The sequence below is a fragment of the Eubalaena glacialis genome, chromosome 12, assembly GCF_028564815.1.
Source record: "Eubalaena glacialis isolate mEubGla1 chromosome 12, mEubGla1.1.hap2.+ XY, whole genome shotgun sequence".
In the NCBI taxonomy this organism is placed as follows: domain Eukaryota; kingdom Metazoa; phylum Chordata; class Mammalia; order Artiodactyla; family Balaenidae; genus Eubalaena; species Eubalaena glacialis.
The window spans coordinates 43,797,480-43,825,404 of record NC_083727.1 but is presented as its reverse complement, the minus strand read 5'-3'; the positions used below and the strand labels follow the sequence as shown (position 1 = coordinate 43,825,404).

Genomic DNA, 27,925 nt, shown 5'->3' with positions numbered 1-27,925 from the left:
GAAGTACAGACCTCTCTACGGGGCACACTTCCGCCTCTGAAGGCACTTCCTATTGGCGACCCTGGTTGACCTCCAGCATCAACACATGCTGAGGGCTACTTTCTACCCCTAGGTTACTTCTGGCATTTGTAATTTCCAATCCACTTGGGCCACTTTTGCTCTTTGGAAGCCGTTTCTGGGGGGGGCTATGAGAAGAGACAGACCGTTTAAGATGCCCAGGATCCGAGGAACGCGGGTTCCCCGGAATCGCCCATTCTAACCAAGAAGACGCGCGCCTGACTGACGTCCTGCTCCGAGTGTTGCAGGCGTCTGCTCCTCGCCCTCCACGCGACGAGGGGGCGCGCTCGGTCTCCGGCCCAGCTAGTTCGCAGCCGCACCCCGTCCCTCCCCGCGCCGGGCTAGGCCACATCCTCGGACCCAGAGGCCGCGTCAGAGTTCCACGTCGACCAATTAGAACTGTCCATGTACTAGGGGGGGCGGGGCTGCCGAGGCAAGAGGAAGATGGCGGCGGGGGCGAGGTGAGGTGTTGGCAGTAGAAAGGAGTTTGGGTGCGGGGGGGCGGGGGAACGCGGAGAGATGGCCCGTGCCGGCTGCAGGGCCGGATGAGAAGCGGTCGCGCCGCAGGTGTAGGAGAGAGGAGGGCGCCTGGGCGCCACGAGAGTATGACGGGGCTGTACGAGCTGGTGTGGCGGGTGCTGCACGCTCTGCTCTGCCTGCACCGCACGCTCACCTCCTGGCTCCGTGTTCGGTTCGGCACCTGGAACTGGATCTGGCGGCGCTGCTGTCGGGCCGCCTCCGCCGCGGTCCTAGCGCCGCTCGGCTTCACGCTCCCCAAGCTCCTGGCTGTCGGCAGGAACGGCAGGAACCGCCGTCACCACCGGCATCCGCGCGGGGGGCCGACCCCGGCCGCCGCCCACCCGCGTCTACGCTGGCGCGCGGACGGCCGTTCCCTGGAGAAGCTGCCTGTGCACATGGGCCTGGTAATCACCGAGGAGGAGCAGGAGCCCAGCTTCTCGGACATCGCAAGCCTCGTGGTGTGGTGTATGGCCGTGGGCATTTCTTACATTAGCGTCTACGACCACCAAGGTGAGACCGGGAGCGGGTAGGGGGGCCGGGGCGTCTCCGGCCGCGGGTACCGCGCATCGGGCAGGTGGACCCGGGGCGCGTCGCTCGGCACAGCCATCCCGGCTCCGCGAGTTACCTCGTCCGGAGGCCCTTAAGTGCAAATTATGGTGCTGGCGCTTTCGAGGAAGGGAGATAGGCTTAATTGGACACCTACTAAGTTCCTGAATTCGATTCAGTTGCCTTCTACATATTTAAAAATATTTCTTATTCGTTATAATGTCCCACTAAGGTGGATGATGTTTCTGTACCCTTGTTTCACAAATGAGGGAGCTGAGATAACAACATTCATTGATTTGTCCGAAGTTAGAGAGATAGTAATAGGAGGATTGAAATTTTAGCCAGTCTGTGCTTTTCCACAGATTTACCTTTTTGTTACACAGCAGTGGTTCCTCAGAGAGGCTCAAGGCTCTGTTCTTAAGTCACAGCAGGCTGTGGAGGATTTATGCATAAGCTAAGTGGTTGGGGACAGGTGGCATTTGAAGTGGGTTTAATGAAGAGTACGTGAGAGACTGGATAGACAGAAAGGAAGGTGGTCACCGTCTGTCTTCGGAGGTCTGGGATGTTGTGCGATCCTTGATCGTCAGGGGCCAACACAATACTTGTCCTCCCATAAGTTTTGATTGAGGAAATTTTCACTGTAGGGAATTTTTGTAGGTACAAGACTTCAACATTGTTCGGGTAGCTACAAACCTAAAGCACAGTGCTAGGCATATTCCTTGGATTTTTACATTTAATTTCATGGATTCTCAGGCTTGTGGGGTGGAGGGTAGACACACTCACATGAGTGGCATGGGTAGCAACAAATGTTGGGAGTTAGTAACTGCTGTGAGAAGGGGGAAGAGAAATTCTCATTGGAGAAACTTGAGAAGTTCCTCCAGAGATGGCGTTTAAGCCGGATGTTGAAGAATGAATAGGAGATCAGGTTGGGGAAGGCTCTAAATGTCATGTTTGGGTTTCAGTCAAATCCTGAAAGCAATGGTATTTCCTTAAAGGTAAGAATGATTTAGGAGTATTGGTATGAAGGAAAGAAAACTAGTGTTTTAGGCTCTGTTCAGTACCTTAAATTACTGGTATGCTCACAGAAGCTACAACTTGATTTTTAATCTTTAAGTCTTTGTTAGACAGGCAGGTTTAAGTGTGACATTTTGTCAGAAAGGTTAAGTGGAGGTCAGACAGCACCTCTTGCAGGCTATTAGAGTAATCTTTGGTTGACTGATTGCCTTCTTTGCAGCCAGCAAGGAATATGGTGACTTATAGCCTGTCATCATCAAATGATAACTTACCCTGAAAGGTAAAGTTTAATATACTCAGGGGCTGACATTTTATGGAGCTTGCCAGAACAATAGAAATCACAAGACTGTTATAAGGCGATGCACTCTTTGCTTAAGCAATGCAACAGAAACGTTGGGGGAAAAAAAGTAAGTGAAGCAGAAACGGAAATTAATTAAAGCTGTTGAGCAATGTGGTGAATTCACTTTGAGTCACTTATATCCAGGGGATTCTTTTAAAGCAAGTACCTTTACCTTCTAGTAGAGAAGGAAAATGAATAGCTGAATAGTTTAAATTGGTGGCTGCCTACGAATGCAGATTATAATATTGCCACACTTCCTTGTTCTGGCAATTCCTGTTCTTAAATTGCTGATGTGATTCAGAAATAGCCTGTGTCATATTCGCTAAAAGAAAAATGATTGGTAATGAAAAGAAGAAGTCAAGCTAAGCAAAAGGAGTTTTACGGAGCATTTTCAGTGCATGGACTCGAGCATTTTGTGTCTACTGTAAAAGCAATTTCAATTATTTTTTAAGGGATAAAGGTTAATTTCATTGTTTGAAATAAGAGGCTTTCAATTTACTCATCCTTGGTTTTGACTGATTGATTCATTCATTTAACAGGTGACAGATTGGGTGTGTGTTAAGTACCAGATACTGTTCTAGGCATGAGAGTGCCCCAGTGAAAAAAACAGACAAAAATTCCTACTCTCATGGAACTTACATTTTAGTGGAAGTCTGACAAATATCATAAATGAGTAAAGTGTATTAGATCATAAAAGCAAAGAGGAAAAATAAAGCAGGGGACGGGGAGAGGAATGTTGAAAGTCAGTGGTGGAGTAGGGGGTGCAGTTTTACATAGAGTGGGCAAAGAAAGCCTCCGTGACTTTTGAGTAGACCTGAAAGAGGTGGGCGATCAAGCCATGTGGATATGTGAGAAAAATTATTCCTTTTTCAGGGGAACTGTAAATACTTAAGCTATATTCGGTTTTCCCAAACTTACACTTAAACCTATTTCTATGTAAATATTTAACTGATTTTAAAAATCCTATTGACATACTCTTAAACGTCAATTTATTGAGTACCTACTGGGATACAAAGAAGTACAAGAAATTGTCTCTCTTAAAGAGTTTATACTCAAGTTAGGGATAGTTACTAAAAATTAATGCAAGTTACAAAAAATATAAATGCTAGTGAATGGAAGAGACTTTAAGGAGAAAAAAAGAGAAAAATCCCTGAGGAGCAAGGTAACCTCCATATGTCCATAGGAGGTGACATCTGAGATGGGCCTTGCAAAAATAGGTAGAATTTGGATTAGCATAATCAGTACAGTGTTCTTTGTGTGTGCGTGTGTGTGGCAGAGAGAAAGAGAGAGAGAATGGGGAATTCCCCATTGGCAGCATTCCCATTAGAGTAGATTGAACAACAGCATCGAGCAGTGTGTTGGGATCAGTAAATATAATAGGTAAATTTACGTAATGAAAGGTTGAGAAATGAGGTAGGATGAAGGCTTGGCCACCTGTTGTGGTTATCTGTAGCTTTGTAGTCTACTCCAAAGCATAGTGTTTTAAAACAATTTATGAGTTGACTCGGTTCAGGTGGACAGTTCTTCCTTGGGGTTGGTTCTACTCACAAGATTACAGTCAGGTAGTAGCTGGGACATAAAGGTTTCTTATCATACATTTAGTGCCTGGTTTGTGATGGCTGGAATAGATGAGGACAGGTTGGTCATCTGTCTTCACATGGCTAGCTTAAGTTTCCTCATTTAATAGTGGCCTTGGGGTAGTCATACTTCTTTTATAGGCGTTCCCAAAGAATTAGCCAAAGGCCAAAGCTGCAAGTCTTCTTATGACCTAGCTTAGGAAATCATACAGTGTTACTTCTGCTGTATTCTCTTGGTCTGAGAAGTCACAGGTCTGCCCCAAATCACGAAAATGGAGAGGTAGACTTTACCTCTCGATGAGAAAATGGCTTATGCAGCAGGAGTCGGGGCTGGGCTGGTGGCAGCCATCTTGGAGATGAGCTACTGTACCACCTTCCATTTTCCCCTGTCCTGTACCCCTTAACCTCCCAAATTTGTATTTAAATCAGTGTTCATTCTAATTATAGTTGGATTTAGATTATATGTAATTCTTAGACTAAAAAAAAAATCCACTGATATTTACCTTGGTTTGACTCTGCCAACAGACTGATCTTTTCATTTTCATCTACCTGCACTCTTTCTTGATTATAATCAAGAATTTCTGCAAGTAATAATTTCATCTGTTAGAAATTGGAGTTGTTTTCTCAGGTATTTCTTGAGCTCAGAATTCTAGAAGGGAGATTTGGCTATTTTGTCTACATTATTATAATTTAAGAAATGACCATAATTGGGCTGGTACAAAAATTGGAGTTTGGGGCTTTTGGTGCTGTAGCCTTAGGGGTGTTATGCTTGCCTGGGTTCACTTGAAGTACGCCTAGATCCAAGTTACCTAGAGATACATTATTATCTTCAGTGATGGAACCTGTTCATGTTGCTCAGCTGTATTGGTGCCATGCTGAGAACCTTGCTGTAGGGCAGTAGTTTTCAAAACATGGTCTGTGGACCATCTGTGAATGAGTCATTGGGGGTGTTTATAAAAAATACAGATTCAGCACAGTTATTGATCAGACCAAATTAGAGGAGTGGGACCTGAGCATCTCTATTTTTATTAAGCTACTTATACGATACATTTGCACATTGAAGTTTGACCCTAACACAAATGAAAGGATACCCTACTAGTATTACATCAAATTATTCATTCATCCTTCATGTTCCTTTTCATAAGTGAAGATAATCTTGGGTGGGTCTTAATATTAATTATTACTTAATATTACTTTTTTTCATTCTATTTTATTTTATTTTTAATTAATTTTTATTGGAGTATAGTTGATTTATAATGTTGTGTTAGTTTCTGCTCTACAGCAAAGGGAATCTGTTATACATATACATATATCCACTCTTTTTCAGATTCTTTTCTCATATAAGTCATTACAGAGTACTGAGTAGAGTTCCCTGTGCTATACAATATGTCCTTATTATTTATTTTATATATAGTAGTGTGTATATGTCAATCCCAATCTCCTAATTTATCCCTCCTTCACCCTTCCCCCCCGGTAACCATAAGTTTGTTTTCTACATCTGTGACTTTATTTCTGTTTTGTAAATAAGTTCATTTGTACCATTTTTGTAGAGTCCACATATAAGCAATATCATATGATATTTGTCTTTCTCTATCTGACTGACTTCACTCAGTATGACAATATCTAGGTCCATCCATGTTGCTGCAAATGGCATTATTTCATTCTTTTTTAATAGCTGAGCAATATTCCATTGTATATATGTACTGTATCTTCTTTATCCATTCCTCTGTCCATGGACATTTAGGTTGCTTACATGTCTTGGCTGTTGTAAATAGTGCTGCAGTTAATTATTACTTAATATTACTGTAAATTGGAGTGATCCAGAATAAGGCATTGCCTTCTATGTGAGAATTCAGCAACAAAACCAATCTTTTGTGTTGCTCTTTTTAGTGTTATTTCCGTAGTTGTAAATCTATGCTAGGTATCGTAGGAAATGGTTTTTGGATTCAGATTTCTTACACTAGAATTAAAAAGATCTGCCCTGTGTACTCCCAGTCTTCTCAACATATTTCTCACTATTTTATATGCTTTTTGTTGCATCCATAATTAGGTTACTTGATGTTCCCTCCTTCTGGAGTGTCCTCTTCTCCTTTTCTTGGCAAATGGCTATCTAGCTTTCAAAAGGGTATCATTGATCCTTTTAAGTCTATCCAAACTATCACCTCTTAGGTAGTCTCTCTCGGCTATTCCATTCCTAATCTTGCTGTGTCCTTGAATCTCCTTAAATATTGTACATCTTTAAAGGTACTTCCATTCTCCATTTTGTGAAGTAGTAGTTGTATGTATATGTGCCCGAACTTTCTTACTAGATTGTAAGCTTTGCAGATGCTAGCTGTCCTTCTCATTGTTGCTTCACCTACAGATTGTAGCTTGGTGTTTGCATGTAATGAGTAGGTCAGTATATATTCCTTGAATTGGAAGAAGGGGCTGCATTTCTTGTAGATAAGAATGATGAACTGAGTTGTAATTTGTTTCCCAACACCAGTACCCAGAAGCCTTAATTAAAATAATGGGGGTAAATGAACATAGTTTGCCCTAGTTTACTTATTTGGCACACTGACACAGATGCTGTTGGGAAATATAATTTTATCAAGTATTGTTCTCCTTACGCTGAAATACAGAGTTACCAGAAGTGTTGAAAGTCTAAATATAAATGTGATTAGATTTGATATACAGACAATACAAACTACAGTACTTGTCTTCCCTCATGTGGAAACTCATGTAAGGGAACATTCTATTTCTAATCTTCACCTTTGTATAGTACATTGCAAAAATAATACAGAATTTCATATTTATCTTAACATCCTGGGATGTCCTCTTCCCTTTTTCTACGAAAGGGCTAGCTACCTGTCAAAAGCTATCAGTAGATCCTTGTACATCATTCTCACTATTACCTGCTAAGTAGCCTCTCTTGACTGTTCCATCACCAGTTTTGCTTTGTCTTTGAAAAGCTCTATCCTACTTTTGAACTGACCTCATTCTCTGAGCACCTTTCTATTTAACCGTACTGGATTTATGTATGAAAATAAACCTTTCCTTAATAGTAATAATTACTCTTTGTTGCACTCTTACTATGCACTAGATGCTATGCAAAGAAGTGAATTAAATCCTTAGCACTTTTAGCAGTCAAGAAACTGAGACTTAGAAAACCAAGAACCCATATATAGGAAGCGGCAGATCTAGAATTTGAATCAGGTTTTATTCCAAAGCTTTGGTACTTAAGCATTATGCTGTACTGACTTCCACTGAGAAGAGAATGTAACCACAGTACAGTCATGTTAGTACTCTTCCTGATTATGTTGTGTCATCTTAAAGTCTTGGTAAAGTGGGTACTTATCTAGAGGTAGTAGAAATAATTTGTAAAAGATATTTAAAGGTAAATAGAATTTTCTTCATACTACTAATATAAACATTCATCCTTTGAGTCGTAGGACACACTTGACTTTCTTAATCAACTAAATTTAATTTTATGGAGCTCCTGCTCTGTATTGAACTGTTTCCTTGTCAGGTGAGCAGAGTCTGGGAAGACATTCTCATTTTAAAAATGTGCAGCCAGAGGCTGAGAAAGCCCACTTGGCTAGTTTATTTTACACATCTCTCCTGCTAAAGAACTGGGACTTAAAATTTAGCCAGCGCTCGTTCCCGTATGCTGTGCCACCATCACACATATCTTTCTTGGTACAACATGCTCATTCCAGTATAATTGTTGTTCTATGAGGTATCCTGGGGCTCGCGCTCTCTCTCTCTTTTTTTTTAAATTTATGTATTTTATTTATTTATTTTTGGCTGCATTGGGTCTTCGTTTCTTTGCGCGGGCTTTCTCTAGTTGCGGCGAGCGGGAGCTACTCTTCCGTTGCGTTGCGCGGGCTTCTCATTGTGGTGGCTTCTCTTGTTACGGAGCACAGGCTCTAGGCGCGCGGGCTTCAGTAGCTGTGGCTCATGGTCTCTAGAGCGCAGGCTCAGTAGTTGTGGTGCACGGGCTTAGTTGCTCTGCGGCATGTGGGATCTTCCCGGACCAGGGCTCGAACCCGTCCGGGTTCTATTGGCAGGTGGATTCTTAATCACTGCATCACCAGGGAAGCCCTCCTGGGGCTCTCTCTTGAAATAAAATTGTTTAATGGCTTATAAGTTTTATTTTGTTATGACTACTTCAGTCATGTAAAATTTTATTGGTAGATTTTTTTAAAAATTATTGTTCCATAAGTATATGTTTTTTTCTCTGAAGGTTGCCTCTGATAGTGTTATAATTGGATTGTTAGAGAATTAAATGAGGGTAACCACCAGATAACTTACTTAGGTGTCTTGTTTAAAAGAAGAAAGGTAGACTACTTCGAAGGATGGGCATTTATTTGCAAAAAATTATTACTTTAGTTCCTTCGCTGGTGAGATGCTTTGTAACCAGAGAGATTGGTTCCGTGTTTATCTCGCTTTTCTTCCCTTCCTTTCCCTTGTCCTTATAAACACTTACTGTTAGATATTTCTTTAAAAATCTGCTTCTATAGAAGGGAAGGAATAATCACAGTAAAAGTTCAAATTTCAGATCTAAAAGAAATATTAAACGTGTATTTTGAAAGTCTCATTTTCTAGAATTGATTATTCAGTTCACGTAAATTTTAGAAGAAGCAGTATTTAAGGGATACAGATAAGATTTGCTGATTGAATACTTGTTTAATTAAACTCTTACTTGGTTCCCTTAATTCGAAAAAACTATTACATCATGGTGTTATTACGCAGTTAATGTGTACATAGTTGATTGTTAGGATAGACTGAATATTGAAACTTATAAATAACTCTAAAATGTAATTTTAACTATTAAAGACCCCAATAAGGTCTTTATATCCCGAACAGTATATAACCTGATTGGTGGATAGGACATACATAATTCTACTCTCTTTGAAATATTTTCTCTCCTGGCTTCCATGACATCATGTGTGGTTAGATTTCTTCCTATCTTGCTGACTGTTCCTTCTGAGCCTTATGTCTGGCTTGTTTTCTCCACTTCTAAAAGTTGAGATGTCCTAGAATTTTGTGCTGTATGTGTGCCCTTGTCTTTCTGATATTCACCCTATCTCCTAGATCAGGGGTCAGAAAACTTTTTCTTAAAAGGCCAGCTAGTAAATATTTTAGACGTAGTGGGCTGTATGGTCCCTGTCACAAATACTCAGCTTTGCCAATATAGTCAGAAAGCGGCCATAAACGAATGGTGTGACTGTGTTCCAGTAGCAGTAGTTTGCTGACTCCTGTCCCAGATGGTTTTTCCAGTCCTTTGGCTTTAACTGTCACCTGTATGCTCACACTCAGGTTTGAATCTCCAGTCCTTATCTCTCCTATAATTCCAGGCTCCTGTATCTCACCCTACCTAACATCTCCACTTTGATTTCTTTAGGCATCTCAAATGCTTAACATGTCCAAAACAGTACTCTTGAATATCCCCCCTAAACCTGCCTTGCTCAGCTTTTTTCCCATCTCAGAAAATACTACTACCTTCCAACCAACTGCTCAAGCTAAAAATTTAGATGTGAGTCTTCTACATCATGTTCTCCCTCTAATCTTGATCTTCTAGAATATATCCCAAATTTGCCACTTGTTTTGGTTCTTCATTGTAGCCATCCAAGTTTGAGTTTTCATTATTTTTCACCTGGATTATTGCTGTAGTAGCCTCTTAATTTATCTTCAGTTCTGTTCTGACCCCTGTATAATCCATTCTTCACCCACCAGCAAAGTGATCTTTTTTGGTAATATTATTCAAACTCTGAATAAAACCTTCCAACGGCTTCCCATTGTACTTGGAATGTTTTCTGAATTCAGAGACCTTTATTGTTAAATAATGCAATTGTTAAAATAATCATGAGACTACCACCAAAGAAGGATACATGTTATACAAGTGAAAAAAGCAGGATACAAAATTGCATGGTCATATATGCCAAGATTACACATGCATGTGGACAAAGGCTAGGAAATATTAAAAACCAGAAATAATTGTATTATGATGGTAAGATTAAGGGACACTCAATTTGTTAGGAAGGATGGTTAGGGGACATATCCTTATTGTCTAAACTTTGAACATCTTATACAGTTTTTAATACTAGAATTCAAAAAGGATATTTCTTAGGATATAAAAAGAAATCTACATTTGGTATAGTTAGTGTTTATCAGAAACACCAAAAACATTGTTGTCTTTCTGAGGTCCAGCTTTCCTAGCATAATATTTTATTCTTTCATGGAAATTGTAGGTTTTTCTGGGTGTGTGCATGTGTGTGTTTTAAAAAATTTCTGCTCTTTCATGTAGTTTTTCTATATATGTTTCCAGTTAGTTTACATGTGGGAAATTGAGAGTGCATGAGATATAGTTGTAGAGCAACAAGCATAATGTAAAATTCTTTAAGTCATTATTGCAAAAACTTATTTTATATTCCCAAGTCATTCTTAAAGAATTCAAATATCAGTTACCTTGTGACTTCTTAAAAGCTTTTCTAAAAAGGGCTCTAGTCTTAGTTTTTTTCAAAAGATTCTGCTCATTTGTAAAGGGGTCAGCTTTATTTATTTTATGAAGTTTAACTTTTGGGGGAGGGAAATTCAAAATTTAATAGTAAGATGGATTTAGCATTGGTTATCAGCATTAGAAATAGTTACTGAACTGAATAATTAGAAGCCAGGAGACCTGGATTTCAGTCCAAAGTCTTAGACACTTGACCAAGGACGATTGCTTGACCTTTCTGGGTCTATTTCCTCATCTGTAAAAGGATGGGGTAAAATAATTCTTGCAGTTCATTATTATATAACTCTGTAAAATACAGGTTTCTCAAAAATTTGAGTATTTGCTAATGTTTTTCCCTTAGATTAGTTATTTCTAAATGAATACAATCTCAACTTCCTTTTGCATAAAATGACTTTTGTTATAGTTTCTTTACTTTTATTGATATTACATCATTTTGGCTTTAGTTTAGATTCTGTGAAGGCAAACAAGATGAATTATGATATGAGAAAAAGACTCTTCCACGTATCAATATATTATGATATTGCCAGAGGAGTTGCCTGTCTCAGTCAAAGGCATTCTTATAACTTGTTGCATTTCTTGTGATGTGAAGTGTGTACGTGTAGACTTTGAATCCTGAAGAAAATTATAAGCTGAGAATATTGCTTATGGGAAATAAGATAAGTACCATAGAGTATAATCAGATTTCTGGTTGGGGGTCAGGCTGTGAGGTATCAGGAATTATTTTGCTAGTAATCTATCTTATTTATGCATTTAGCACTTCTCAGAAGCTATACTTTTTAATTTCATGTCTTCATCCAAATCAGCCAAGACAAAGGTTCAGTTTAAAATAACTTTATGGAGGTCTTCTTTATAGAAGGTACTTTGTGCCTCTAATATTTTTTCTTTTTAACAGAATTTCTGCCTGTATGCAATAAGGAAGTGTCTCCTTTTATGGTGAGAGTTTCCTGGAAATTTCTTAAAAATTCCATTCAGTGACATGTCCATTTAGGTTTTGTTGTTGTTAGGTGGCACTCTGTGCACTGATAATTCAGTTTATTAAGTAAACGTTGAACTCCTGCTATGTGGAAGGTGCCTTAGGGGGAAAGAAATGAGTAAGACCCAAGTTCACAAGTAAGGCTACAGTTCAGTGGGGTGGGGGAGAGTTAAGCTGTAACTAATAAAAAGTAGAATATTGGTTTGTTAAGGAGTTTGAGCAAAATGTGGGTATTTGGAGGGAGTGAGGTAAGTCAGAAGAGAAATTGAGCCTGGCTCAATCTGGCTGGGGGACTCAAAGTTTTCTTGAGGGTAAATGACATTTCAGCTGGCCTGTGAAGAATTAGAATTTTATAGGTGTGGGGCTGGGGAGGTAACAAAGGATGAAGGTTGGAGTCACTCCAGGTGTTTGGGGGGGCAGTATAAGGCAATCTAATTTGCTGGGGATAGAGTACTATAGAGAAATTGGAAGCTTCAATTATTTCATAAACGTACATTATTTCTACCTACCGAGTATGGAAGCGTAGGATGGAATGTTAATGCTGATCTGAGCAGTTTGTTCTTGATACATTAAGCATTTTGGGAGCCATTGAAGATAATAAAGTTGGAATGTGCCAGGATTACAGATGTACCCTAGGAAGATCAAATCTGGTACTTAATCTAGTGGTCCATGCTAGAAGGGGCAGGAAGACCCATTAGAAGGTGGTTCTAATATTACAAAGAAGACTATTGCTTGAAACAGTGGGGACAATGGACAAAGGGAAATGGGTACAGGGAAACATTGCTGTAGAAGAGTAAAGGGTTTAGCATCTTAATAGGGCATTGGGGGTGGTGGTGATAATGCTAGAGTAGAGAGGATGCCTGGGTGACTGAGCAGGTAGTGATGTCTTTATTAGAAATAGAACAACAAGAAGAAGGGCTAAGTTTTTTGTTTTTAAACAAAAATATAAACAGCTTTACAGCAGTTATGCATAACAGTAGTTATGATTTTATTTTATTTTTATTTTTTTTAAGTTTTTTTTTTTTTTTTCCTTTTCTTTCTTTATTTATGGCTGTGTTGGGTCTTCGTTTCTGTGCAAGGGCTTTCCCTAGTTGTGGCAAGTGGGGGCCACTCTTCATCGCGGTGCGCGGGCCTCTCACTATCAGGGCCTCTCCCGCTGCGGGGCACAGGCTCCAGACGCGCAGGCTCAGTAACTGTGGCTCACGGGCTTAGTTGCTCCGCGGCATGTGGGATTTTCCCAGACCAGGGCTCGAACCCGTGTCACCTGCATTGGCAGGCAGATTCTCAACCACTGCGCCACCAGGGAAGCCCAGTAGTTATGATTTTAAATCACCTATTGTCCCATCAACCTTACATATTTACTGTTCTCATATTGCCTGTTCTCTTTTAGGCCTTATCCCTAAGTGCATGTAAGTTTCACACTTACAGTACTGTTTCTTTTTTTTTTTTTAACCTGATGTAATATAAGTGTTTGAGAGCTAGCTTAAAAAGATAAGCTGCCGAGTTTTAGATTTGTTCATTTTCAGATGCTTACAGAACTTCAAGGTAAGATTAGATGTTTGAATGAACTGAAAACGTTAGGAACAAATGCTGATCCTGTTTTTACTTAAAATTTTAATATTTTGTTCATCATGGATGTTTTGTATTAATTTTAATTTTTAAAGACAGTTACATAAATAACTTTACACCAAGTTATTATTTATCTTAATTACTGGGTTTTTTGTAAACTACCTGCCACCCCGTCCCCCCAGTTTTGTCTTACTCATATTACCCTGGTCCTGACGCTGAGTGGTATTAAAGTCCCATGAGTGACTAGAATCAGAGAGGGAGGAGCACATGGACCCAAAGAGGGCTGAAGTAGGAACTCTGAGGAGTAATCTCCATGTAGAGGTGGAAAGAGGAAAAGGATTCAGTGCAAAGTGAGAAGGGGCCATTCAAGGAGCAGATTGGGAGTTGATCCAAGGGAAGATACTCACACGAGCTGGGATGAGGATAGCATTCTGAGAAGGAAACAGGTCTCTGACCTGTCATCGTCTTGCTGCCGACATTTATTTGTTGAGTGTCTGTTCTGTGCTTGGCCCTGTGCTAGCCTCTGGTAAGCAAAACAGTAAGAGCCCTACCCACGTGGTGCTTATATGACCTCTTTTGAATACCCTTTCCTCATGTCTCTTAATCGCTTTTACAATAACCCCACTTAAATATTCTGTCATCACCTGTCTAAAACTAAACTTGTCTTTTCCTTCAAACCAGTTCTCTTTGTAGAATTTCCCTTCTTTTTAAAAATGTTATCATTTTCTGTTATCCAGGATTAAAGTCACGGAATTTTCTCTGTGCACCTCTAATCAAGTCATATTCTTTATTCTCTCAACTCTTTTGTAGTGAATCCTTTTCCACAGCTTTATCAAATTATGTGTGGAATATTGCAGTAGTCTGCTGCCAGGCTTTCTCTGTCACCAAAAACCAAACTGTCACCAGGTTGGTTTTCCTAAAGATAAAGATTTCCACACATTTCCACAGGAAATGAGTGGTTACCCATTGGGTAGGCAAAATGAATGAAAATTAGGCCTATTCCCTTGCCCCTTTTCTCAAATCATTTGTACCAGCGGCATTTGTCTGCCTTTTGAGCATTCAGTGCTTGTTTTCTTAAGCATCTTCCCCATCTAACTATCCTCTCCATTTTCTTCTCTTTAACTTTCTGAGGTCAGCTCAGCTTAAGTCTTGCTTGTTTTTTTACAAAGTGTTTCCCTACCGAAGGAGACTGCTTTCATCCTTGAACTGCTATTACACATATTCAACCAAGTTGCCACTATACAGCAGATTCAGCAGATTCTGTGCTATTTTATATATATACTTATTATGTTCTCTCTCCCAGTTAATCTTTGAACTGTTTTAAAGACAGGACTGAGAATACAGAGAAGGAACACTTGATAAAGATCAAAAAGGCAATGGCCACTAGAAAGCTGGCCTCTCTGAAAATAGCCAAATTGTTTTTAATTAGAGCTCTCTGTATTAGTTTTATACTAAATGTATGTCACATAGTTCCTTCATCTTTCTCAGTGATATGATAGTAATTATAGTTTTAATTTTTCTGTGCATGGTTGGAGGATCAGAAACGATTTTATGTAATATATTTTCATGCTTTGTTTGAATTTACTAAATTTTTCTTTCTGTACTTTTGTCTATTCTCTACTTTTTACATAATTCATATTATTTCTTCTTACCATAAAAACAAACGAATCAAATTGAGGTAATAGTATTGTGTGCACAGAGTAAATCTGTAGGGGAATTACATTAGGCTGGGAGAGAGGAAGATAGAAGCTTTGGATCACTGCTGCAGTTTATAAGTTCTCTGACAAATCTCTTTTTTTTTTTTTTTTTTTGCCAGTTTTATTGAAAAATAATTGACATATGTCTGACAAGTCTCTTAATGGTCTTACTGAGACTTGGGTATCAGTTTCTTAATCTGTAAATAAAGGTGTCAAGTAAATGGTTTCTTAAAATTTCTTTCTAGGTCTAAATTTCTCTCATATTCATGTTGACACAAAATTGTTACCCCTGTCCTTTTTTTGACTTTAGCCCAAAGCCAGACTCTTGTAATAACAGAGTTTTGTTGTCATGTTTTCCTTTTAGATTCTAGTTTAGGATTAGTCATCAGTGATTCATTTGGAAATTGTTCAGTTCTGGATCCAGGGTTGTTTTCACAACAAGCATCCGTTAATCATTGAAGAGAATAAATTAACCTAGTTGGGATTCCCTTTTTTTTCTTTTTAAGGTATTTTCAAAAGAAATAATTCCAGATTGATGGATGAAATTTTAAAACAACAGCAGGAACTCCTGGGCTTAGATTGTTCCAAATACTCACCAGAGTTTGCAAATAGTAATGACAAAGATGATCAAGGTAAGCGTGAGTGTAAAATTGAATATCTAACATATGCAGATATGTTTTGTGTTTTAAGGCAGATTCTGTTACTCATTCATTTACTTATTAATTTTGTCCTGTTAGTCTTTATTATCACCATCTTTAATCATCAGAGTTAGACTTTTCTTTCTTCATCTTGTTAAAAGATAATATTCAGAAAAAGATAAAATCATGACTCATGGATATTAAAAAATAAACACATGTTAAAGATTTTATTTAACTCAAACAACCAGGAACCAGGTAGATTTTACAGCCAATTCAAAGAGAATCCAAAGAATGGAGATATTTATAGATCAGAAATATTGAAATAAATATGTGAATAGAGGCAAAACTTGTTTTTCAATGGGATTAGAATGAACGTAATTGAACCTCTACCAGGCAAAGAATTGCATAAACAAGAATTGGGCATTGGGACTTCACTGGTGGTGCAGTGGTTAAGAATCTGCCTGCCAGTGCAGGGGGACACGGGTTCGAGCGCTGGTCCAGGAAGATCGCACGTGCTGCGGAGCAACTAAGCCTGTGCGCCACAACTACTGAAGCCCCCGCGGCTAGAGCCCATGCTCCACAACAAGAGAAGCCACCACAATGAGAAGCCCGCCTAGTGCAATGAAGAGTAACCCCCGCTCGCCGCAACTCAAGAAAGCCCACGCACAGCAACGAAGACCCAACGCAGCCAAAAATTAATTAATTAATTAATTAAAAAAGAAAAAAAAGAATTGGGCATTGCTATCGGTTACCTAGAATCCTTTCAATTGTAAAACACCTCCCCAGAATCAGAATTTGGTAAGGTGGATGTGTGTGCTATAGACAATTCATATTCTATTGAAGCACATTTTTTTCCTACAGTCTTCATTTTTGTCTTCTATCTGTGTTATTGGTAACTGTACGATAATTGTAGATGGCATTTTGAGTAGGATATTGTAAGTTACCCTATAATTAAAATTTCTGTTTTCTAGAGGATTTATTCACAGATACAAGGTCATTCTGAGCACTTTGAAAAGAAGGCTGTATGTAAATATATACACAAATGTTATATATTGGTTCTTTGAGAGGAGAGTAGCCAGGTATGTTTTGATATTGAAATTGAAGGGCTTAAAAGATTCTTGTTTACCATAAGAACTGTACTTTTATTTTAGTCTGAGCTTAATATTTCTTAATATCATGGGTTGTAGACCCATGACAAACGAAAATGTACGTAGTCCTTAAGTTATTTTGAAATATATCTGGAAGAGGGTATTTTTAAAAATATCTTGTTTTTTTCCTCCAGTTTTAAATTGCCAATCAGCAGTGAAGGTGCTGTCCCCAGAAGATGGAAAAGCAGATATTGTGAGAGCTGCTCAAGACTTCTGCCAGTTAGTAGCTCAGCAGCAAAAGAAATGCACAGATTTGGATGTAGATATGTTAGACAGTTTACTTAGTAAGTCATATATGTTTGTTCTTAGTTTTGTCCTACAAGGATACAGTATGAAGGAGACTATCTAAGTTCCATTTTATTGTTGTTGTCATTATACTTGTTATGTTTCTGAAGTTTAGAGACACACATGTGAAAACAGTTTTGAGATAATGAAATTTGTAGTCCCCTCACTTGCATGAGGAATTATTGGTAAAGCAGAGGATCTAAAAGGATTTGGGGGGAAGTGATGAATATTCTTAAAAATAGGTCTTCTGCTTCTGCCTCCCTCTTTTAAAATTTATTTTGATTTATCTTTTTCAGTTTTATTGAGATATAATTGACATACAGTGTGCCTCTTTCTTTTTAGTTTGAACTCTCTTGAATATTAAGTTTGAACTTAATAGCTATTTAGGAAACAATCCCAAGAATATAATACTGCTATCATCCGTGACTCCTTTTTTAGTATTCCTTCTATTATGGTATACCAACTATACCACTATATTTGTCACGTTATACCAAGTGTAACGTTATATTTTATATATTTTTCTTCAATTGTTTATAAAAGCCTTTAGTTTACTTATTCTCTCTAAAGTTCCCTAGGAACTTTTTGCCTTAACTTTATGGTCTTTTTTGCTTATTAGCATTATCCTTGATCCTTTTGAAGAAAGGCAATATTTCTAACAAATTCATGTCTGTTGAGAGCTTCTATAGCCATACAATTTCAGACATATTTTTCATTCATTCACATAGATTCTCCTTTTACCTTACTTATTAATCATCCATTTTCTAATTCTCAGTCATTTATTTAACTCTCAGTTCTTTGTTTCTTCTGCTTTGACATGTCCATTACAGAGCACAGTCCCTCTCTGGCCTCTTGGTCTCACTAACTCCCTACTTTCATTGACTATTCACTTCTTACTCTACTTTCCTATTCTCTGCTCTGTCATTGCCTAACTATTCAGGCTGAATGAATAGGCTTCAAGTAAACCATTGTAGGGGTTCTCGAGGCAGAGGTTACTGGGGTGTTGACTGTTTCCTGGATCCTGTAAGGCCCCAACCAGAGAGTAGTTTTGAGGATGTCCTAAAAGTGATGCAGGGACCAAAGAAAGGTAGTCCTTCAGATAGCCTTTGGAGACCATGTATTGACTGCAGGGGTTTTAGACCCATGATAAACGAAAATGTACATAATCCTTAAGTTAACTCATTAATCTGACAGAAGCAAACCCTCTGAATATTGTCGCCCCCAAGAGTTCCCTTGTGACTGCAGTTAATCTCCACTCCTATTGCCAATATGAAGCAACTGCTTTGTTTTCTTCTAGAATTTTTATAGCTTTAGTTATTACATTTAAGTCTAATCCATTTTAACTTAATTTTTGTGCATGGTGTGAGGTAAGGGATACCAGTTATTTATCTACCACCACTTGTTGAAAAGACTGTGTTTTCCCCCTTTAATTACTGTGGCTCCTTTATTGAAAATCAGTTTTTCATGAATCTGTGAGTTTTTTTCTGGACTTTCTATTCTATTCCATTGGTCTATATGTCTGTCCTTAAAATGCTGCAGTGTCTTGATTACTATAGCCTACCATAATAAACTTTGAAATTCAAGCAGTGTAAATCTTTCAACTTTGATTTCCTTTTTCAAAGTTTTAGCTATTCAGGGTCCTTTACATCTTCATATACATTTTAAGATGAGTTTGTCAATTTAAAAAAACAAACTGTTTTAATAGGGATTGAGTTGAATCTGTAGCTCAATTTGGGGAGAATTGCCATCTTCACAATCTTCACTATGTTTATCTTCCGATCCATGAACATAGTATATCTCTCCATTTATTTGGGTCCTAATTTTCCTCATAACAATGTTTTATAATTTCAGGGTATAGAGTTCTACTTTTTTCAGTTTATTCCTAAGACTTTTATTCTTTTTGATGCTACTGTTAATGAGATTTTTTCTTAACTTTATTTTCAGATTGTTTGTTGATAATATATGGAAATACAGGTTGGTTTTTTTTTAATACTGATTTTGTATCCTGCTTCGCTGAAATTCACTTAGTAGTTCTAGTAGTTGTTTTTGTAGAGTCTTAGAATTTTCTAAATACAGGATCATATTGTTTATAAATAAAGATGACTACTGCTGTCTCTGCTCGGTTTTTCTATTTTTAATTTTATTCTTTAGTCTGGCATTCTGTGTCTGCATAGTTTAATGTGTCAGACAGTAGTTTGCACACTGGTTGTGCTCAAACACCTTAAATTTGTAAGGCTTCCAAGATCTTTGTGTGATGTTGGAGGGTGCATTCAAGTCAGTTCTCAGGTCTCCTTGGCTGTTACCTTTCACTGGACTTTCTTGCCACCCTGTCCTGTCTGCCCTCCTTCTTCCGTTGCATATGGTATTTTCCTAGTCAGCCTGGATATATGGAGAGCATATATGAACCAGTGTTTCCAGCATCTCCCTGTTAAATTTCTGTCCATTGTTCTGCTTGCCCTAATGGGGGGCTACAATCTCGGGGTAACAAAGCTGTGGGTTTTCCTCATTTGTTTCCTTTTGAGTCCATAGGTTTTCACCATTGCTCCCTCCCTCCTGCCCACAACCTCCAAATTGAGTCCATATATTTTGGCTACAAGCAGCAAATCTGCTAGCTTTTGCTGTCAGTCCCCTGCTGGTAAAACTAGTGTTTCCTTCAGTTGATGGAGATAGAGACATGGGGGTTGGGGGCATTCCCAGGCAGGAAGACCAAAAGACCTACAGTTCTTACCTGAAACTCAAGCTGGTGTTTTGTTTTTTTAAAGAATAATCATCTGCTCTGGTTAATATCCAGTGTTCTTAAGTGATTGGTTTTTTTCCAGTTTAATACATGTTATTTTTGGAGAGGATTCGTCACCCTCTTCACACCACTATTAACCAGAAGTCCCTTCTTGCCTTTTCTTTTTGTGTGTGTGTACTAAGGAGGATTTGCTTTTTTAGCAGGAAGAAGAATATGTGTTCTACTTAGTCTATTCACTGTGCCAACATAGACTTTTAAAGAGACTTTGTTATGGAAATAATTCTTTATTACTGCTGAAGGGACCTGTCTAATCCAGTCCCCTTATTTAACAAATGAGGAACTAAGACCTGGAGAGACTGTGTGACCAGAAAGTTAGTGGCTGAACTGAGGTTATTAGAAGCTGTTAAAACCTGGGTCTCTTGGATTAAAGCATCTTTTCTGTTATACCAGTGATTCTTTAAGATTTATTTTACTTTATTTTTAAGCAGTTGAAATATTTCTATCCCATTTTTCTCTCAAGCCAGATCTCATATGGAAACCAGTCTGTGAAGCAAAAAATGGCCAGACCTTGGTTGAGGCAGGTGTACAGTCTCCTTTTCCCCTCCTAGGGAGCTTGGGCTCTGCGGAATACTGAGAACATTTGTACTATATAGCTAGAAGTTGGTCTTTCTGGAGTTGGTCTTGCTCTGTAAAATCAGAGCATGGGGAAGGAAGGAGAGTAGATAACTTTTTAAGTTGCTTTTCATCTCTGAAGTTATTTAGTTCTGTGGCCAGAATAAGTATTAAGTCCTTAAAGCAGTGAGGGTCCCAGGATGCGAAGAGAACACTTAAGTTGAGTCTTGAAAGATAGATGGGATTTGGGGGCTACTTGTAGGGTTTAGGGTGGGAGTTGGGTTACCTCTCCTTATCAGGTAATCAATCCAGTTAAACGGCCTTTAGAGAAAACTTCCACATTTGGAAATAACATAGATATAAAAGTGTATGTTGGGCCGTGGAATAGGGGTATGGAAACATACAAATAAAGCTTCTGAAGAGAACAGATACGTAAAGTATAAGAAACCAATTTGATGAACAGATTTTGCCATTGGTCGTTTTTTGGTAAGCAGTGTGTATTAAGTTCATGTGTCTTTTTATCTTTCCAAGGTTCAAATGGTTTCCCTGATCCTGATTTAGTATTGAAGTTTGGTCCTGTGGACAGCACACTAGGCTTTCTTCCCTGGCACATCAGGTTGACTGAGATTGTGTAAGTAATTAAAAGTGTACTGACTTTGGTTCGATCCAGCAAGAGTTTCTTGAACCCAGCACCGTGCCAGATGTGGTGGGAATTCCCAAAGAATTATAATACTGGATCCTTTCCCTCAGGTATTTGACAGTATCAGTGGTAAAATAAAAACCTGTATCAGTGACTCAGACACAAGAGAGTGTGTGTTTGTGCAAATGTTTGGTATTGAAACTAATCATCGTAGGAGATCAGGAGTGAGAGAGAATGCTGTGGGCCAGAGTTGTTGATTCCACAGAAAAGATGTGACTTGATCCAGGGTATATAAAATGGGTAGAATTTCTGTAATTAAAGAAAAGGTGGGAAGTGTAGGGGGTGAGCAAGGAAAAAAAAAAAAAGAAAAGCTGGGGGGGAGGGGCAGGGCGTGAACATCACTTTGAAAGAAATAGGGAACTGGCCACGCAAGCGCAGAGAGTTAGTGTTAGATAGCAGTATAAGGTGAAATCAAATTGTTTGGGGGTGTTGACATTGGGAATGCTTTAAATATCAGCGTAAGGAATGCATATAATTGTTTAGAGAGGCAGTGGGAAATTGATGAGCCTGTGGGTAATGTGGGAATGGTGATTCTGGAAGATTTGTTGGGCAACTATGTACTAGAGTAGATTGGGTTTGGGCAAGGGTGAGGTAAAAAGACAAGTGACGAGGCCATGCCTATAATTTATGGGAGAATACATTGATGAGAATGTAAATGCTTATTTGGCAAACTTTTTGTATAAAGGGCCAGGGGGTAAATATTTTAGGCCTTGGGGGCTATATAGTCTCTTGGAACTGCTCTTCTCTGTTGCCACTAAACACTTGCTAGTATAGCTAAACAAGCATGGACAGTATGTCAACAAATGTGTGTGACTGTGTTCTAATCAAACCTTGTTTACAAATGCAGGTGGCAGGCTCCTGGGCTGTAATTGCAGACCCCTGATTTAAAATAAAGGAGAGACTTAGGAGCCTTAGAATATATTTAAATTCTGAGTCTTAGGAGGAATATACTACAAATTTTCTTTCTCGTGAGAACTAATTACCAAGTATACTTGCAGGCCTAGCACTTTACTATCAATAATTGCAGTAAAAACTAGAGTAGAAATGAAGTGATTCCTAAGTTCTTAAGCCTAAGTGACTGGGTGAATTATGGTGTTATTGAGACAAATGGGAAAGTCAAGGGACCATTGATTTTGAAGGGAAGATGTTGAATTCAGGAATAAGAAGAGTTTGAGGCCAGAGTCTGTTTAGATGGAAATACTTAAGAGGGCAGATGAAGATGTAGAATTGGTGCTTGGATGAGAAGTCAAGGCTAAGAATGGATCTTTGGGAGTTGTCAGTACCTAGGAAGTAGAAGTAGTTGAACCTGTGAGAATAGAGGACTTCCCTAATGTGTTCATAGACGAGAACAGTACCAAGGGGTCCTGTATGAAATGCTTCAAGCTGGGGGCAGGAGGGAGACGAAAAGAACACGTAGCATGTTAGAGTCAGAAAGGGCTGTAGGTCGTCTGGTACTGCCTCCTCATTTCATAGGCCAGGAAAATGGGGAAGAGACATTACTCAAGCTTGTAATAAAGTGGAATTAGAACCCAAATCTCCAAACTCTGGGTTTCCTTATGGTGATATGTGTTTCTCTTATCTCTTCCTCCCCACCCCCCCCACCCCCGCCCCCGCCCCCAAGAGTTTTCCAAGTCATTTCAGGTGCCTTTCAGGCGGGCTCTAAGAAAGGTAGCAGTGATATTTTGTGAGGTTGGGAGTGGTTTGGTAGGAAGAGTATGTCTTAGAACATAGATCTTGGTTTGAATCTTGGCTATGCAGCTTGGTAACATGACTTTGGAAAGCTATTGAAACTTCTCTATATTTGTAAAATGGGCATTTTAATTCAGAGTTGAGGATTTAAATCTGATCATGGGCATCAGATCCTGGCACATAACAGGCTTTCCCACAGATCTTTGTACATATGTCTATTATAGCTGTATAATGTTATTTTGAGGTTTGCTCTATATTTGTCTACTGTCCACCAGACTGTAAGCACTGTGATGACAGGAAAGGTGTCTTAATCACAATGTAGAGAAGAAGACTGGAGCCCTGACGGGACAGACCAGGAAATAGCAAGACTGCTTCTGAGTCACTGAGGGGTAGTGACACTAAGTGCTTCTTGAGGAGTGACAGGAGATGAGGCTGTTGATAAAGGGGGTAAAATGAAGACAACCTAGGAAAGTGGGTAGTTTGAAGAAGACATTGGAAGCAAGCTTTAGCAAAAAGAAAGTCGTTACGTTTGTCCTTGAATATCATTTCAGTAGAGTGAATAAGATAAAAGATTGATAGCAGAGATTATTAAGAGATAAGGAAATGGAGGGAAACAGGAGGCTTATTTCAGAATTCTTAGCAGTAAGAGGAAGGATAAAGATTATATGTCAGTTATATCTCAATAAACCTGGCGAGGGAAGAAAAGGAAGGATAATGAAAACATAGCTGAAGAGAACCACAGGGTCAGACAGGAGTTCATTATGGTAGGTTTGTTTAGTCCTTTTCTTATGTGCATGTGACTATAGAATTCTGAATGTGAGTCTTGTAATCTGACTGGATTTTGGCTCTGATACTGTTTGAAATGTCCAAAACATCAAAGTAAAGCTATATAAATTAGAGATTTTTTTTAATGTTAATTATTGAAAATTATTTTAAGTCTTTTAAAATACTTAAGGGGAAACCCTCTGGCTGTATATTCACTTTGTCTTAAAAGTGCTTGTCTTCACATTGTAGTTGCCCCCTTGAGCAATCAAAAATGGTGGAGATAAATATTGTTCATTTATTGGTTGCTCACCACATGGCTTCAGTAATTATCATGTGGGGATGCTGTGTTGCTCTGCCAGCATTCAGCCTGACTTTTGTAAACTGTTCAAGTAGCACTGGCTTTACTCTGACAAAGCCAAGTTCTTGAAGTAAATTTGAGTGAGATCCTTTATAAATAGCTCTCCAGTTTTGCATTAATCTGGACTTATGCTTTAATAGGTTCTGAATCTCTCTAGCACTTCATTGTGCCTTCATCTTGGAGGATAAAAGAATATTCCAAAGTGTAAAAGTTTCAGAATTGAAAATGGTCTAACATTCCAATGAATTCATTGTAAGTTATGTCTCTTAGTAATTTTCACTTTATCCTTAGAATTAGAAATATAATGTAAACCAACAAGGACCTACTGTATATATAGCACAGGGAACTCTACCCGATATTCTGTCATAACCTATATGAGAAAAGAATCTAAAAAAGAATGACTATATGTATATGTTTAACTGAATCACGTTGCTATATACCTGAAACTAACACAACACTGTAAATGAACTATACTCCAATAAAATTAAAATACTTTTTAAAAATCCCTTTAAAATCTCAAAAAAAAATATAAGAAACGTAATGTATAAATTTTTTGTTCGAATGGTCCATAGATCTGTGTGAGCAAAGGGTAAGTCTTATCATCCTAAGTAGATTGCCTTCAGAAAGGCTGAAGTCCAGTGCAGTGTTTATGGTACTTTGCCACTTTCGTGCATGCTTTAGTCTTTTGTAGACTCACCTACCAGTTTTAATAAATTTAAATAAATTTCATCAGCAGAATCTTGCCTTGTGTTCTTTAAAAGTAGTATAGAAATTCATGGTTTAGACACAAGTTTTTTCAAAGGAGGGAGATGAGATCTATCAGATGACATTTATGTCTTAGATGCCTGGTGGTGCAAGATTGTTAGGGAGCCTCAAAAATAAAAATTAGAAACTTGGAAATAAAAAAACGTTCTGAATCTCCATCTCACTACAATTTGCTTTTCTCTTCTTGTGAAAGGAGGGATTATTTTTTATTTGAACTGTTTCACAGTGAGTTTAACAATCATTTAGTAGAAATAGTTTGACGTACTCTAGGCTTGTAATTTACTTTCTTCTGTCCTTAATCTTTTTGGTCATTACCCGTCTGGTTCCCCCTCCAAATTACAGCATATCATCTAATTGCTTTTTTTCTCCTTTTATTTTTTTTTCAGCTCTTTGCCTTCCCACCTGAACATCAGTTATGAGGACTTTTTCTCTGCCCTTTGTCAATATGCAGCCTGTGAACAGCGTCTGGGAAAGTAGTGATCCCTGGTTGTGTAATTTGATTTCAGGCTTTTGGAGAAAAGGACTCAAGTGACTCTGATGTTTACAAAGCACCTATGAAACCCTGTACACACCTAGTTCATAATCCTCATAATTTATCAACAAACACAAAAAAGTGTCTTACTTGAGAGTAAGAGTACATGTGAGTGAGCGTGAGTGTGTGTGTGAGTGTGTGTGTGTGTGTGTGTGCGCGCGCGTGCGTGTGCATGCGTGTGTGGAAATAAACTTATAAATGGGGGAAGTACTGGAGGAGGAAATATGTGGACTTGCACCTTTGAGCAAATAGCAGCGATGTTTTAGGAGCTGAAATTTCAGATTTACAGGCTTCAGCCCCAACTACTTCCCTTTTTTGTGGGGAGAGAAAGGGGTGATTAAAGCTGTTTTGTTGTTGTTCGGGGGGGGGAAGGGAATAACTTTTGTTCAGTCTTTCCAAGTGACCAAACTTTAATTTTTAAGAATAGTATATTGACGTATTAAACGGAAGCATTCTGAGTTTGAGGGATCTCCAGAGGAATGGAGTTCTGTGTTGTTCACATGTTAAAAGTTTGCTCACCTTCGGAGCAGAGGGAATACCTATCTTCAGACATCCGTCCATTTTCATCTCTTTGTTATTGTCAAACAATGTGACTTGAAAATGTCGCTCTGTTGTCTGTGTTCTGGGTTGTGAAGATCACTTGAAAAAGAACTCTTACAACATTGAAATGCAGAATTTAAAAAATTTTAAATATTGTATGAGGCAGTCATAAAAGGTGAAAAGGTTGTAATCTTAAAAGTAAAGGTGAAACTTTCCTGAATAAGGAAAGAAAGTTTTGATCTCCTTTTCTGTTTTGTGGGCAGTGGGCTAGATAGTACCCAAAGCTGGTTTAAAAAATTTCCATTAACTGTGTTTATTTAAATAAGCATTTGAGGGAAATTACCGAGGCAGCTCTTTTCCTCAAAAGTAACCTGTTCCTCTTTGGAATAGCGCATTTAGGACCATGTTAGTACCCAGGATTTTTACTTAATAAATCCTGACAGTGACTTTGCGTAAAAATATGATCTTTAAGTAAGATTGAGGCCTGTGTAGGTAATAAAACATTACCAAAGTCTACAAAAGTAATTTAATTTTGCATGTTCTCTTTCATGGCAGAGAACAGCACTGGTTCTGTTACTTTTTAAATGAAGAAATGATTTTTTGATAGGTGTTTAGTTTTTTTCCCTCACTGCTGATACTCGGACAGAAACCATTATTCTTTATATTTGATGGGCTGTTTTCAGAAGAATCTTATTAACAAGTGCACAATAGTTATCCAAAATTGTATGTTTAGAATGGAGTAGTTTAAAAACTAGGTCTCAGAGTCTGAAAAATAGCAAAGAAGACTGGATATGGAAAGCAAGATCTGGAATTGCTTGTCAAATTCTGAGGCTACGAAGAATAAATGTTTTGACTTTGGATTCCAAAACCCCATTTATGATTTTAAAAAACACTTGAAATAAAATGATTATAAACTAAATTTTGGTTCAGTGACATTACTTTGCACATTGTAGTTCTTTTGTACATTGTGAGACTTTTTTTTTTAAGTCTTAATTTATTGCTAAAAACTTTGTGTGATGCTACAGCATATCTCTAAATTTTACCAGAGAATTTTTTACTTCTGTTCCCCTGTACTGTCATGCATGTTCTATTGAGGCTTTTTGGCCTTAGTTGAAGACTGAATTTTTGCCTTTTATAAACATGTGTCTTTTTTAAACATTCTGGAATATATATGGTTTTAATGAATTAAATTTAATAGGCCCGATTGAAGTGAAGGGATTTAATAATATTTGTTAAAATGAAGTTAGTCAAATAAATTACCCACTGGGATATAGCCAAAGCCACTAAAGGTTTAATAGTTGAGTCTTTGTATTTTTATTTCTCCTTATATTTCACAGCAGTGTAGTGTTACACATTACAGTAAATCTGTAACCTGTGACCTGAGTCTGTTATAGTCCTAAGTAGGAAGAGACCCTTAAAGCAAGTTGCTGAGGATTCTGATTTCAGATATAGGCATTCTAGATCCTTCCCATGAGTTTAACTGCTAGTACAGTCTCCACAATTTGAATGACATCAGTCATTCTGTAATTCCTGCCCAAATCATCTACTAGTTATGCATTATCAGCGGTCCCTTTGCACTCCCAAGAAGAACTGATAAAAACTTTAAAGAAACGTGTTGTTTGTCTTGATGTGTTTAGAAGAATATTGTCTTTAAATTGTTTCTTCTTGACACTGCCCACAACGGAAAAATTATCAAGTTAAACCTACCTTATGGATGGCAGCTTGGAGCTTAGCAAGAGGTTGGAGGGTTTGAATTCCATTCCCAATTCTGGTTGTGTTTTGTTTCTTAACACTGATTACTGTTAGAAAGTTTGAAAGCTGGTTTTGATGTGAATAGCAAATTCTGGTATATTGTGACTAAGGCTTAATAATGCCTGTCTTAAGAGAGGAATGTGTTATAATGTTAATGAACAGTGCCAAATACACTGTACACATCTACAATTTAATCTTTGAATGTATGTTACTTGATTAGTTCCCTCCTTCTGTGTGATGGTACCATGCATAGAGTCAAATCCTTGTGATGTTTTGTATGGCTTTAGACTTTGGCAACATGTAAATAATGTGTAAAGCAAGTTTTTATGATTAAGGAATCAAATTTATTGAATTTTACTATTGAAAGTTGAAATGACATGTATGAACAAAAACAATAAAAGAATATACACTTTTCATGGACCATAGTATTATGTGAATGCTACATTCTAAACGTGTAGGGACTGCAAAAATGTAATGAGAAACTCATATGACAAGATAGCAATACTATTTTTTTGGATGGTAAGTTCTTGATTGAAGTATAGTCTCATTTTTACCAGATTAAACATTTGGAATCGTAAAATGTTATTTGCTTTTTGCTAGGTAACAGGTAAAATTC

At 38.2% G+C, this 27,925-nt stretch overlaps 1 protein-coding gene across 3 annotated transcripts; it reads left to right on the top strand.

Annotated features, from left to right (window-relative positions):
- Positions 1–517: 517 nt before the first annotated feature.
- NUS1 (NUS1 dehydrodolichyl diphosphate synthase subunit) lies at positions 518–26,476 on the top strand. 3 transcript variants are annotated; one of them, XM_061207488.1, is made up of 6 exons: positions 518–1,086; positions 15,298–15,423; positions 16,712–16,861; positions 18,804–18,833; positions 20,740–20,839; positions 24,872–26,476. In XM_061207488.1, the coding sequence occupies exons 1-6, from the start codon at positions 603–605 to the stop codon at positions 24,960–24,962; spliced, it is 981 nt and encodes a 326-aa protein (XP_061063471.1). In that variant the 5' UTR covers positions 518–602; the 3' UTR covers positions 24,963–26,476. The 3 variants fall into 3 exon arrangements, with proteins under 3 accessions (XP_061063471.1, XP_061063473.1, XP_061063472.1); XM_061207490.1 differs by lacking the exon at positions 24,872–26,476 and adding an exon at positions 23,861–23,882; XM_061207489.1 differs by lacking the exon at positions 18,804–18,833.
- Positions 26,477–27,925: the final 1,449 nt, after the last annotated feature.

Excerpts from the sequence above, each read along its gene's own strand:
- NUS1 (XM_061207488.1), top strand. The coding sequence starts at position 603 with ATGAGAAGCGGTCGCGCCGCAGGTGTAGGAGAGAGGAGGGCGCCTGGG. Across the intron at positions 15,424-16,711 it reads TAATGACAAAGATGATCAAG|TTTTAAATTGCCAATCAGCA; the intron begins GTAAGCGTGAGT and ends TTTTTCCTCCAG. Across the intron at positions 18,834-20,739 it reads GATAATATATGGAAATACAG|GTTCAAATGGTTTCCCTGAT; the intron begins GTTGGTTTTTTT and ends TATCTTTCCAAG.